At 42.6% G+C, this 14,711-nt stretch overlaps 2 protein-coding genes across 2 annotated transcripts in view; both read right to left on the bottom strand.

Annotated features, from left to right (window-relative positions):
* SPAG5 (sperm associated antigen 5) overlaps positions 1-1,661 on the bottom strand; it is a 41,745-nt gene extending 40,084 nt beyond the window's left edge. Inside the window, exons 1-2 of the mRNA XM_007937373.1 lie at positions 1,611-1,661; positions 1,223-1,348 (exon numbers count right to left, since the gene is read on the bottom strand). Of these exons, the coding sequence (XP_007935564.1) occupies positions 1,223-1,348; positions 1,611-1,661 (177 nt within the window). The remainder of the gene's footprint in view (positions 1-1,222; positions 1,349-1,610) is intronic.
* Positions 1,662-9,734: 8,073 nt separating this feature from the next.
* On the bottom strand, positions 9,735-13,872 carry RSKR (ribosomal protein S6 kinase related). Its single transcript, XM_007937557.1, has 12 exons — positions 13,816-13,872; positions 13,225-13,470; positions 13,060-13,143; positions 12,666-12,734; positions 12,227-12,296; positions 11,902-12,006; positions 11,683-11,723; positions 11,406-11,433; positions 11,235-11,324; positions 11,064-11,152; positions 10,838-10,948; positions 9,735-10,004 (listed from the first exon to the last, which is right to left on the bottom strand). Exons 1-12 carry the CDS (start codon positions 13,870-13,872, stop codon positions 9,735-9,737), a joined length of 1,260 nt encoding a protein of 419 aa, XP_007935748.1.
* Positions 13,873-14,711: the final 839 nt, after the last annotated feature.

Raw genomic sequence — 14,711 nt, forward strand, 5'->3', positions numbered from 1 at the left:
AAAAAAAAAAAAAAGGGACCAGGTTTGCTGATCTAATAGAACCTGATGGAACCACTGAGACTATGGCCCCTAGCTGCCCTTAAAGTCTGGAATTGAACCCACTCCTGTCGCTTCCAGCCAAACAAAAGACAGGTGAACATTTACATTAGGTAGATACATTCCTTGGAGAGATCAATCATAGGAGAATATACGGGCTGTGTATGCTCAGGGAGACAGCTCAGGGGGCAGGAGTACATGAAGGGAAGGACAAGGGAAGAGGTAACTATGAGGAGGAAGTGGGAGGGGAGCTGTTGCACTGTGATAAATTATAGTCAATGTCATGAAACAAAGTGTATGTGAACTGCTATATGGAAAGTGAATTTTCTCTATAAACTTTCACCCAAATCACACACACAAACACACACAAACGTAGCAATTTTATGGAAGCAGATTGCCACATCTCTTTCTTCCTCAGAGCGGCTGGTGGGTTTGAACTGCTGACCTTTCTGTTAGCAGAGCTCTTAAGCATTGCTCCACCAAGGCTCCTTGGAAGCTTATAAAGAGGTCGATTACATTCCTAGACAAGTGTTTAAAGTGAGTAAAAACCAGTGTCTAACATGGCTGAGAACTCTGGTGGCATAGTGCCTAAGGCATCTGACTGCTAACCAGAAGGCTGGCGGTTCAAACCCACCAGCCACTCCTTGCTTGGAAGGAAGGTTGGGCAATCTACCTTTGTAGTGATACTGCCTCAGAAACCCAAGGAGGGGTCGCTATGAGTCAGATCTGACTCCACGGCAGTGAGTTTGGTTTAGTTTAACATAGGTACTTCTCTCAGTATCTTTGACAAAAATATTATTCAGTGATGGCAATTCTGCAAGGGACCAAAATACAGTAGTCCAAGTATCCTAACTTCCAGTGATGTGTAACTTGATCCCAGAAGTTTTGACTACCTCCACGGATGGGTGAATATTGTCTCACTGTTTTAGAAAGTCAGCTCTCCCTAAGAGGGGGACCACTAATCAGGGTGAAAGTATTTCTCAGTACTTTGGAAAAGTTTAAGGTTCTCAGTGGATTTCCTTTAACCATTCTAAGTACCTCTCTGTTGGCCTGAATAACTGTAAATGGATGTCACTGATGTGGAAGACTTCATTATTAATTACGCTCCAGTCTGGGACCTCTGTTCCTCTGAGCTCTAGGCCCGGGCAAAGTGCCCAAGTGGTGAAATCCGCCCGGCGAATCTCACCTGCAGCGTCAGCTTGCACAGTGATGGGGTCAGCGAAGAACACACTGGGGGGCTTTGGCCAGAGTTGGTGAGGGCACCCGGCTGCAGATTAAGTTCTTGGAGAAGAGTTCTCATAACTGGTTGTCCCTGAGAAAAAAAGTTTGTGTTAGAAAACTAAGGTTCTGCCAGCTTGCTCTCCCTCCCTTAGAAGCCTCAGCGACGAGAAAGAATAGGTTCAGAAACTCGTCTAGCGGAAGCGTCAAGACAAACAACAGATTTCACATCACGGACTTCACATGCCTCCCACCACTGCTAACTTTGACCCAGCTTTCCAGGACACAAGGCACCAGCATCCCCAAGCTAGTAGCTCCAGCCCAGTTCTCTCTCTCCGCAAGGCTCTCTCGCTCACCGGCTCGGGCGAACCTGACGCACTGAGGTTCAGTTTTTTCACCCGCCACATCTTCCGCGCAGAACCGAGGTCGATCACCTTCCAGACCCAAGAAAAGACGCCATGTTCAACCGCTGTCTTTATTTGAACCTGCTCCGCACTTTCCAATTGGCTGCGGAGCCGAAGTGCGTCAGGCGGGCGCGTCAGCTCCGGGCTCGAGCGGGCGGGTGGGTGGGAGGGGCCTTCGGAATTGGTCACGCCCCTCCCTGGCCTGCCCCGCCCCCGGGTTCGCGCGCGCTAGCTTCTGGGATCCTCCATCCCAGATGCCAGCGGTGTGGGCTGAACCGGTGCCAGGCCAGAGGCCTTCTTGTGGCTTTACATCAAGGAACAGGCTGTAGATAGGAGGAGAGTCAAGGAGTCCATCCCTCCTGCCTCTTGTGGACCACCATCACACCCTGTCAGAAAAGTTGTCTCCATAGTCTGACCTTAGGAAGCCTCTCCCCAGGTTTCCTCAGTTACCTCCCACCTCAGTCCTGACGGGAAAGAGCCACCTGGGAAGTCTGGAAGGGAGAAGTGAGTAGTGGAGTGTTTTTTTATTGAAACTTGGGCGGTCTGCACATAGGTCCTGTGTGTCCCTGATGGCCTGAGATGTAGTTTTCAACCAGAATGTAGCCACTGAGCTTTAATGCCTCCTCAGAATTTGATATTTTCTAGGGACTTAGCTCAGGGCCTGCAACAAAGTTACTGGAATGATAGCTAACATGTACAGACTATTTTTATGTGCCTTGCCCTGTTCCAAATCCTTTATAATGTATTAACTAATTTAATCCTCATAATGGGAAATTGGGTGGTGTAGTGCCTAAGGCATTTGGCTGCTAACCAGAAGGCTGGAGGTTCAAACCCACCAGCCACTCGGAAGGAAGGTTGGGCAATCTACTTCCATAGTGATACCACCTCGGAAACCCAAGGAGGGGTCGCTATGAGTCAGATCCCACTCGATGGCAGTGAGTTTGGGTTTCTTTTGGTTTAATCTTCACAAGGGCCTATGAAATTGTTTTCAGCTACTGTGGAGTTGAGGTACGACCCCACAGACAACTGAACAAAATGTTGCCCAGACCTGGGCACTCCCCATGATCACTGATCATTGCAGATTGGACCATTGTGATCCATAAGGTTTTCATTGGCTAGTTTTTGGAAGTAGAGTGCCAGGCCTTTCTCAGTGCGGAAGCTCCACTGAAACCTGGTCAGCATAACAACACAAATGCCTCCACTGAGAGACAGATGGTGGCTCCTTTGGCTGGGAATCTAACATGTCTCCTGAATGGAAGGTGAGAATTCTACCACTGAACCACCACTGCCCACCTCTGAAGTAGGTACTATAAATACTGTGTTCCCATTTAATAGACAAAAACACTGAATCATTAAGAAATAATGTAATTTGTCCAATGTCCTTCAGGTAGCAAATGGCAGAGGCAAGATTCTAACCCATATTCTACTGCCTCCTGAATCCTCCGTGTGGGAAATTGAAGGTGGAATTTTTGGTAATGGCCTAAAAGTAAGTATTCAAAGTTAGAGTTTATGATAGAGTGTTTATTCCACCCATAACATTTTACTTACACTCTAGAAGTGTTAATGAACTTGGAAAAGGCAATAACCAAGGAAGTAGAACTATAATCTTATTATAAACTGCAGGGCCCTTAAGGGGTGGGCTTCTTTAGAAATGTGTTATCCAAAAGGGTAAGTAACCACTAGCCACATGTACCTAGTCAGCATTTCAAATGTCCAAATTGAGATGTGCTGTAAGTAAAGGAGTTCTGGTGGTACAGTGATTAAGGCATTTGGCTACTAACCAAAAGGTCAGTGGTTCCAACCCACTAGCTGCTCCATGGAAGAAAGATGAGCCATTTACTATTTTTGTAAATATTTACAGCCTTGGAAACCCTACAGGGGTCACTATGAATCAGAATCAACTCAGTGGCAGTACGTTTGGTTCTGGGGTAGTATAAAGTAACACACTAGATTTTGAAGACTTTATATGAAAACAAGAATGTACAATATCTCATTTTTTATATTGATTACATGTTGAAATGATAATAGATATACTGGGTTAAAGAAAAGACATTAAAATTAATTTTACTTTTTAAATATCACTACTAGCAAATTTTAAATTACTTATGTGGCTTGCATTATGTTTTTACTGGACAGCACTGCCCTAGAAACTTAATGGTCCCAGACTACAGGCACTAAACCCACTGCCACTGCCATCAAGTCAATTCCAACTCATACTGACCCTATAGGACAAAGCAGAACTGCCCCATAGAGTTCCCAAGGCTGTAAATCTTTACAGAAGCAGACTACCTCATCTTTCTCCCACAGAGCAGCTGGTGGGTTCAAACCACTGACCTTTTGGTTAGCAGCCAAATGCTTTAACCACTGCACTACTAGAGCTCCTAGAGATGATAATAATTATCATCATTCAATAGCTTAAATGGAAAACTGGGGGAAAGAATGTAAGATGATGAACTTGAGCTTGGAATGGCCAAAGACTCAAGAGAGGGAATTCCAAGATGTACTTCTGGCCAATGAGAATGAACAAGGAAATAACATAAAGGTAGGAAGTGGCAGAAAAGCCAAGACTGAACACTTAAGTGCCAGCAGTAAAAGCTAATACTATAAAAATATGTGAATTGGAATGGTTAGTCCTTGATGCAGTTGGTTTGTCAGATACCCAGCCGGCAGCCAAAGGGATATGGTGCTTCCAGCAGCAAATTAAGAGACACATGGAGGGGTAGATGAGAGGGAAAATGCCATTATAAGTAATAGGTAACAAACAGAGTAAGTTTATCGATATTGTTTTACACAGTATTTTTTTTTAATTTGATGTTTCTCAAATTATAAAAATAATAGATGGTTGTTATAGCACATGAAATAATATAATTCAAAGATGTATTAAAGCCAAAACCTGCCCCCCACCATCCTTTCTGCCCTTTCGAGGTAACCAATGATGTATATACCTTTATACAAATGTACATAAGCATACACACACAGATGCGCACATTTTTTTTTGTTTTTTGTTTTGTTTTTACTTTATTCAAGTAGAATTAGTTTGAAGGGAAGGATGATGGGGCAGTCTACTTCCACAGTGACACTGCCTTGGAAACCCAAAGAGGGGTCGCTATGAGTTGGGTCCAACTCGACGGCACATAACAACAACAATTATTACTTAGCAATATATCCTAGAGATTCTTCCCCTTAAATATAGCTCTAATGCTTTGTAATTTTTTATGCATATTGACAAACACAGATTTTTTTTCCCCTCAAAAATTAGTTTTTGTGTATACTGGGGTTTTTGAGATAAGGCCTAGTACAAGCTTTCTTTTTTTACCCCCTCCTCTTTCCACTTGCATTACTTCCCTCTCTCAGGTTCACGTCTCATGTGTACTCTCCTTTTCTGTTTCTCTCTCTCTCTCTTTCACACACACACACACACACACACACACACGGGAAAAGTCATTAAGTCCTTTTTACAAGTAGAATCATTTCTTACACTTCTGCACTCTTTTTCTCAATGTCTTATATAGAGCCTTCCAAGTCAACTGACAGATACCTAATTGATTTGTCACTTCATTTCCTTGCCCTTTTTTAAAAAAAGACTGGTTGTTTCTCTTTTCTAATTTGTAAGAGTTCTGTGCAATAGACATTAATTCTTTATGTCATCACACTGCAAATGTTTTTTCTCTATCGTTTGTCCACTGATATTATTAATGGTACCTTTGACCAAAGGCTTTTTTATGTTTATGTGGTTAAGATGTTTGTCTTTTTCTTTCATAGTATCTAGATTTCTTGTCTTGATTGAATCATTCATTCATCAAATTTTTATGTAATTAAATGTCTTTCTTAACTCTTGTTGGTTTCTTAACTTCTGTCTTGGTTTAGGTATCTCCTCCATTCCTTTATTGTAGATCTAGTCTCCCAGATGTTCTAAGATTTTTAACGCTTTAGTGTATGGCATTTAAGTGTTTAATCTATCTGGAATTAAGTTTTGCATGTGAGAGATAAACCAAAACCAAACCAAACTCACTGCCATCAAGTCAATTCTTACTCATAGCGAACCCCCTTTGGGGTTCGGAGGTGGTAAATCTTTATGGAAGTAGATTGCCCAGTCTTCCTTCCATGGAGTGGCTGATAGGTTTGAACCACCAGTCTTCTGGTTGGCAGTCAAGTACCTTAGGCATTACACCACCAGAGCTCCTTATATGAGATAGGTGCCCAACCAATTTTGTTGTTGTTGTCGTTTTGTGCCGTCGAGTCGGACCCAACTCATAGCCACCCCTCCTTGGGTTTCCGAGGTGGTATCACTACAGAAGCAGATTTCCCAACCTTCCTTCCGAGGAATGGCTGGTGGGTTTGAACCGCCAGCCTTCTGGTTAGCAGTCAAGTGCCTTAGGCATTATGCCACCAGGGCTCCCTTTTAAATTTTAGGTTTAGATATTTATTTTATAAAAATCTAACTACATAACTTAAATTAGCAACCCTGAGAAGTATCTACTGGACAGTTCTGAGTAAATTCAAGATGAAATTGTGGAATTATTAGCTATGCTGCTGTGTATGATGGAGTATTGAACAAAGGAAACAATATGACCACTGCTAATCAGTAGAGCTCTGTACACCAATATAACTCATGGTTTAAAATGAAATTTGAAATGATGAGTATATTCTCAGAATATAAGCAAAATGGACCTTTAGGTAAAAAGGTAGCATGCTTTTTTCTAAATAAAATCATTACTGATTAATCTATCAGAATTCTTCATGGGGTTAATAATGCATTTGTATAAAAGAGAACCAGTGAATATGATCTTGTTTAATTAAAAACAAAAACAAAAACAAATGGTAAGATTCTACATTGAAAACACTGTTTAAAGTAACCAAGGAATTGAGATTACTGGTTTGTTAAATCATTGACAAAAGGAACTTAGGTTTAGAAGTTAGACAGTTTTCTAGAAAGTACATAAGGATTAGTGTTAAGATTAATCTTAAATTTTTACAAAAGATAGAAGTGAGTATAGCATAAAGTATTCATGTTTACAGGTGTATCAGGTTTCTTCCAGGTAATGAAAAAATCAAAACATAGGGACTTAAAAGGTCAAGTTGTATATAAAAAAATATTTTTAAGAGAATTTCATGTGAATAAGTAAAAAGGTCAGTGATTATAAATGGGAGTGCAGACAGAATGCTTTCCAAGGATGAGCCTATCCAAATTGGGCCATAAGGGCAGTGTGTTGGTTTCTTTAATTATACTTTCTGAAACTGATTTTCTATCACCCCCTCTACTCTACCCTGAAAATCACTACGTTAGTACAGAACTGATTGAATAGAGTATGTTGAAATGTCTTCATGTGGGAAGAAATGATTCAAACTCTACTTAAAACCTGTGAAAGCCAGAACCTGTCAGAAAAGTAAAACTCAAATATTTTCTACCAAAACATGTGATAGAAAAGTGCTAAGACTGCACCCTATCAAAGGCAGAAAGCTTGCAAGACCCGGAAAAACAAGGTAGTCCCATCAAGTTCCAATTCATATAGGTTTCACTGTATATGATCATGGTCTCTGATCTACCTAATGTGACCTAGTACAAGGATGATGCTACAGACTCACTATACAAGGGGCAAGGTGGGCAGACCCCACCTTTATCATTAACCGCAGAGCAAGGATCATTATGAATCCAATTCCCACCTAGAAATGGATGCAGGCTTCACCTTCCCTCATTCCTCCTTGCTAGCCATTTGCACTTGACCGCTAACCAGAAGGCTGGCGGTTCAAACCCACCAGCCACTCCTCGGAAGGAAGGTTGGGCAATCTACTTCCATAGTGATACTGCCTCGGAAACCCAAGGAGGGGTCGCTATGAGTCAGGGCTGACTCGACGGCATATAACAACAACAACAACAACAACTACCTATACTTACAGTTACCTATTTTATTATAATCTGAAAGGATAAAAAGTGAAGAGGCAAGGTCTAGGAGAGATCCCTGTCAAAATTTCCACTGTCCCCAAGGACATACTCCACCTTCTCTCCTGCAGGAAGCTCCCACACACACACACAAAGTCCCCTGGTCATTGAGCTCTCAGCGAATATACATGACTAGAGCCTTAATGTATAGTTATGATAATACAAAATAAATATGCATGATGGCATCATGCCCCCTCCCTTCTTAAAGATAGTTTTCTTGTATAGCCCCTACTTGCCTGGCTATTTTAGAAAGACAGAGTGCATCTTAATTGCTTAGTCAATTTTCAGAAACCAGATGCAAAAGGCCAAACTTACTTCTTTGTCCCACACCTAGAGACATGATATTAACCATTTCCTATAGACTCTGACTAGAAATAACACTGGGCCAGATAGTATCACAAAATATCAAATGCTCTGCATCTGCCCTTTGAAAAAGCATTGCAGAAATCTAAAACCAACTCCCTGCAATTAAGCATCAATACTTATAACACTCTTATTTTATACATTAGTTTTCTAATGTATAAAATGACTCACTTAAAGACATAATTATTGGTGGATCCATGTACCAGGTCTCCTAAATTCTAATCTAATGCTCTTAACTACTATTTTGGAAAGCATTAATTCCTATTTTTAGTATCCAAAGTTTTTATTCAATGTGCAGTTGTGGTCACTACAACAGCTTAATAAAGAAAAAAAAATGTAGTAAAGCTACAAAAGAGTCTACAGAGAGATGAATGAGATAATCAAAAGGATTAAGGATACATGCTTTTATTTCTTTATATCCTAACCTTATTCCAAAAGACTTACAATGATACAATAGAGTAAGAGCAAAAATACTAAAACTAAAAAAAAAAATGAGGATAAGAAAAATATAGAGAAGAAAAATGGAATCAAGAATGTGGCTAGCCTACAGAATATGTAAGATGATCTGGTATTAGTACAAAGAAGAAAATAGAATCACTTGAATATCTAGTGTCCTTCAGGTAAAATCCAAATAGTCATTATTCAGGAAAAACACAATTGGGACCAGAGGAAATTTCTCCCATGCATCCTTAAATAGAACAGTATGAATTGTAATGATAAAATATCCTTTACAGTACGCACAGCAATTAAGTTTCATAGGGATTTTCCTTTTAACATCTTGTAATGAAAGCAGGTGGCATTATGCTAAATTACAATTCAGAAAAAAGGCAATTCTGCAAAGACTTATAAAATGCCAGCCATGTACAGGGAACATCTGGTTTAATCCAGGGACAGAATTAATAAATAAAAGTATACATGGTATTCTCCAGACTGTCTTTGGTATAAAAAGAGGGATTAGACATAACTGAAAAATAAGGTCTAGATTAAAGCATTTTTTCCCCTAAAATCACAGAATAAAAATGAAGCTTTTATGAAGTTTAAAAGTGGAAAAAGCTATGAAGACCAAAAATGTATACAAATTCATAATCCAAGTGATTTTTGTTACTTAAAGAAAAAATTATTTTGAGATGTATCTCTAACCTTAAATCTTAAGGTTTAAGTCATGCCTCTCCATAAAAGACTCCTTGGTTTGCCCATCAGAAATTGATCAGTGTAAGAATTTTTATGTCTTTTGAGGTAGTTTTATTTCAGAAGGAATTTGATGGCTGCATCAGTTACCACAGAGAAGACATTTAACCCACCCATGTTTGAGTTCCTATCATCATCTTACTTCAGGCTATTGGGTTTATTTTTTTTTTAAATTAGATTTATTCCATACTGTCCTTGAGCCTCTACATCGTATTTTTTCTGTTGCATTATTTATTCCCCTAAAAAAGAAATGTCAGCTTTTGAGATCTTTGAAAAATATTCATAATGCTTCTGACAAGCCTATTAAACACCTAAGTAGCACCACAGGAATCCATGAAGGGTTATTATTGTTCCAGAAAGGAAACATGACAGAGAAGCAAGGAGAGGGAAAAGTAAAGCAAAAGAAGGGTCACCACCCAATCTGAGACATTGAATTGAAAGGGGAAATAGGTGACAGGGCAAGGGCTAAAGCCAGTTGTATCTGCCAACAGTAGAATGACCAAGATGTGAACCTTGTTCCAATGCCTAAAATAACAGAATGGTAAGGGGCTACAAAGTTAAAACAAACTAGATCATGAAGGTAGTTACACTGAGTTGGCAGTAGAGGAGATCCTCAGGTTCCCAGCTGTGCCCCAGCTTAAGCTGGGGTGAACCAGGAAGGATTCCAGGTCACAGTCAAAGTCCTTGAAGGGCATGGACTCCAGTGGACTGGGCTGGGTAGTTTGTGGCTCTGTGACAAAGTTCATTGGATGCTTCTGTAGGAGCTCTGGGTCAAAGGTCACACCCCGAAAGAAAGGGTGGACCTGGAAATGATGCAGATAGCGTGGACGGTGGAAGGGGTTCTGACATAAGAGCTGAAGGGAAATAGAACATGAAGGGTGAGGAACTGGGAGAGGAAAGGGGCTAAACAGACACTGGAAAAGAAGGAAGCAAGCCATGGAACTGTGGAAATTTGTAAAAGGGAGAAACAGGCTAATTTGGGGCAAATGTGGGAATATAGAAGTTTATTTATAAGTTTTTAAATGGAAAGAGAGTGGCCTGGTGTAACCACTGAGACTATGGCCCCTAGTTGCCCTTCAGGTCTGGAATTGAACCCACAACTGTGGTTTCCAGCCAAACAAAGTACAGGCATGTGAGTTAAACATTTACCTCAAGTAGACACACGCCCTGGAGAGAACAATCATGGGAGAAGGAAGGGCTGCTTATGCACAGGGAGATAGCTCAGGGTGCAGAAGAGTATGAAGGGATGGACACTGGGAGGAGGTAACTATGGGGAGGAAGTGGGAGGGGAGCTGCTGCATTGTAAATTTTGGTCAATGACATGAGACAAAGTATATGTGAACTGCTGTATGAAAAGTGAATTTACTCTGTAAATCTTCACCCAAATCCTAATTAAAAAAAAAAAAAGAGAGTGGCACTGGCCCACTTCCTTGGAAGAGACCAGTATACTCCAGATGGGGAAGAGATTTGTGGGAGACGAATAGAATCCATAGAACCAAGAACTCAGGAATGAAATGTGAAGTGCAGGTTAGAGGGCAAGTAGAGAGGTAAACTTTAATCAAGTTGCAGCCCCGCCCCCCACCAAAAATTAGAGGCACTGGGGAAATACCACTTCAATGATAGGGAAAAGAGAGAGAGAACTGTTTGGTAATCAAGAAGGAAAGTCAAAGGTAGTGTTCACACTTACCTCATGGAGGAGGAGTGTGAGCCCTTGGTTAAGAAAGGCAGGGATCTCATAGTCACAGTGAGTCACACTTGCCAACATGACCAGATGATCTCTCTCTGCAGTCACTGGGAACTGAGTTAGGGTGGGGGTAGGGTGTTATTACTTAGTGGGAATAAGGCAAGATTTCCTAAGGTCTTTCCTTCTATCACAGGACAAAGTTTTTCTTTTCTCTGCCCAGCTGTCTCACCTTTCCAGTTGCCAGAGAGAAAAGCAAGATACCCAGGGACCACCAATCAGCAGAATGGTTGTAAGGCCCTCCACTCAGGACCTCTGGGGCTACAAAATGGAAAGATACTTGTCACTGACACCTTTTAGCTATCCTGCCCAATGCTTAACCACCAGCCTTAGCCTCTCTCACCCATGTATTGCAGAGTGCCACAGATAGTATATGCTTGGGCTCCCTGGGGCAGGTGGCGGGACAGACCAAAGTCTGTCAGTTTCAGATGTCCTATGAAAGAAGGTAAGGAAGCAGCACCACTCTGTTTCACCCTTCATCAGCCATGACTTGTAATGAAACCCAGGTACTTACCTCGTTCATCCAGAAGGATATTCTCCATCTAGAAAATCACAGGTGAGAAGTTATTATTCATTCTCTTCCTTTCAACCCTCTTGCATCATGTGTTCCCCTAACCAAAAAAGATACTCTAGATACCAAATCTATATATGGTAGAACCCTTGCCCAAATCCTTAGCACCAAAGGGGGCCCTGAGGTTAACTGTTCTCAGCTCCACTCTGCTTTCTTGGAACTGTTGGAACCTCTGACCAAAGCCCTTCCTCAAACAAGGGAGGGAAGCTCTCGACTCTACCTTCACATCTCGATGGATGATGCCCAAGTCATGAAGATAACCTGTGGGTAACAGCAAGCATAGGTTGTGCTGAAGCTCTCTCGACCTTTCCACTTTCCCTAGTAGCCCCCTCACATACCTACCCCTATTCTTTGACCTGTAGTTACCAGTTTTTTCCCTCTGCTCCCCCGACCCCAATTCTTCCCTCTCCGTTTCTATTGCCATTCCTGTTTCACTTACACAGCACCAAGACCAGCTCAGCAGCACAGAGAGAGAGGGAAGCCTCAGCAAAGCAGCCAGCCGTGGACCAGAGGGAGTACAGATCTCTGCTGTAGTAGCTGCACACTGCAAAGCACCAGGAGTCTGGGCATTGTTTGGAGGTGACTGTGTCTGGGCTCAGGCATTGTAGGCCTCATGCTCAAACTGGTGTTACCTGGTATTCCCTTGCCCTCTAGGGTAGAGGGGCGCTATGAACAGAGCAAAGGCCGAACAAGCCAAAGGGATAGGTAATCCCAAGTAGAGGATATAGAAGAAGGGCCCTTGGAGATGAGGAGAGGCCACTCACTTATGAAGAGGTGCCGTTTTCCCTGCCAGCTGTCCCACAAACCGTGTACAAAAGGGTGGCTGATCTGTCTCTAGGGACAAAAAAAAAAAAAAAGGGAGGAATCATATCATTGAAGATCAAGGCAGCCAAGAAGTTCCACTTAGTTGTACACAAGGGGAGCTGCTCCCTCACCACTCAGGTCAAAGGAACTTATCACTGGGACCAACTGCCTGGTAACCCTGAAACCAGCATAATACTAAGGGTTACACTGGGGACATGATGGAGACTATTTCCCCAGCAGAATCTGGACAACTGTGCAGACAGCTACCTTTCCTAGGTCTGCTTTAGTGCTGAACTAGGTTGAAGCAGGATGAGGGGGCAGAACAAAACACGAGCATAAAGTTGGATAAGATGCTTTAGCTCTTTCTTACTATGATCCTTTCCAGGGTCTGGTGCATACCTGAATCCTAACTTCCTCTTTGCACTGCCTCAGGGTGTCCCTTTGTAGTACCTTTATCTTGGACACCACCTACAAAAGGAGCAGAGTTGTGATTCCTATAGGGGAATAAACCAAAACCCACTGCCATCGAGTCGATTCCAACTCAGTGAACCCCACTGGGTTTCCAAGGTGATAAATCTTTACAGAAGTACATTGCCCCATCTTCTTTCCATGGAGCAGCTGATGGGTTTGAACCATCAATCTTCTGGTTAGTAGTCTGGTTAGGCACTGCACCACCAGAGCTCTTCTTTATAGGGGAACAGTGCTATTGAATTTTTTAATCCACCCAAACTCTTTGGAACCAATATTGAACACAAAAACTAGAGAATTATATGGAAGAACACTAGGCCCCCACCTTCACTGCAAATACAGCTTTCTGGTCACAATCCAACACCTTGAAGACAGTTCCAAAGGATCCTTTGGCCACAAGGCCTAAAATCTGCAGAGAAATGGAGAACGGCAAGTTTCTAGATTTCTTCCCAAGGTGAAGGCCCCCTTCGAGGGATTCCATTCATCTTACCTTCAACTGCTGCTGTCTGTTAAGGGGCTTAATGGGAAATTCTGGCAGAAAGAGGTTGATGAACTGAGGCAGAGGCCACTCAGACAGAGGCTTTTCTACTACCATTGGAGCTGGCTCCAGGGGCTCACAGGGTAGGCACTGACGCCCCCGTAGTCCCCACATCTCTTCCAGACTTGACCTGGTTGTCCCCAAACCTGACCAAAAGTTCTTCCAGCCTCTGGTCCATGGTCCCTGGATATTGCCACCCTGCTGAGAACCAAGGAAACCACTCTAAATCTGCCCCAGAAGCACTGCAGTTTCTGCCTATCTTAACAAACACTTCCTCCACTTAAATCACAAACCCAAATAAGGTTCACTTTTGAGCACCAAGCCGAATTGCTGCTACCCTTGCTTTGGGCCAAGGCCTGGACACAATTCAAATCATCTAGGAAAACACAGCCATTTTCTCAGTGAGCTATCAGGGCTATGCCTGTACCTCAGTATGGGGCTGGATGCTTTCACAGCCCACTCCCCTTAGATTACAACTCCCCAGGCTTTAAACCCAAGCTTCCTTCACCTCCCCTCTATAGGCTGCCAGATCCCATTGCCTACCTTTTGAGGAGCAGCCACCCGGGCATGTTGCCCCTGCCGACAGCTCACTGCTCCCATCCCCAGCCTCTGCCTCCACTCTCCTCCCACTAAAGCTGTCCTAGTTATATAAGCAGTTCGTCCCCCTGATGCACATTATACATGAGCCCTGCTTCCTCCTTGCTGTTTATGCCTAGAGATTCAGGTGATGCAATAAAATCTCACCACTTTCCCCAAATGATATTCCCTCTGGCTAATAGGCTTACAGCCAGAGCTAAAATGTGCAGAAACCCATCAGCATGTGGCCAGTGTTATACTACAGCTGGAAAGTATCTGTGATACAGCTTCAGGACAGAGGTAGGTAACATGGCAGCTACAGGATATGTTTAGTTGATGAGAAGGGAAGGGCACAGATAGTTTGAACCCATGCACTCAACACAACTGAAGAAAAAAACAGCATCAAATTTAATTTTTTTCTCTTTAAATCATTTAGTTACCATTCTCCAGGGCATATCCCAGGGGTAAGAGTAGGGGACCGTGGCCAGCCCTGGCTCCCATTGCCATTCTCCCATGTGAGCTTGGCACACAGACTGGGGATGGGGTAATTCCCCCTAGCACACTAACACTTCTTTCATACAAGGCAGTGGAGTGAAGGACAGAGGAACAGCCCCCTCTCCTCAGCTTTCTGGCACATAGAACAGTTACATTTAGAAATATATATATATATATTTATCTTTATAAAAATTTATCACACTTGATCAAGACTGTCCCCCCACCCTTTCAGTTGACCCCAAGGGAATGGGATTCTAGTCTTCGGCTTATTCCCTGGGTCTTACTCTCTTGTTGCCTCTCTGGCCCTAGGCCTGCTGATCAGTGTAAGGTGGAACTTAGCATTTCTGTCCACCATGCCCTGCGAAACA

The sequence above is a fragment of the Orycteropus afer genome, unplaced genomic scaffold (assembly GCF_000298275.1).
Source record: "Orycteropus afer afer isolate SDZICR_OR568_19922 unplaced genomic scaffold, OryAfe1.0 scaffold00042, whole genome shotgun sequence".
Classification (NCBI taxonomy): domain Eukaryota; kingdom Metazoa; phylum Chordata; class Mammalia; order Tubulidentata; family Orycteropodidae; genus Orycteropus; species Orycteropus afer.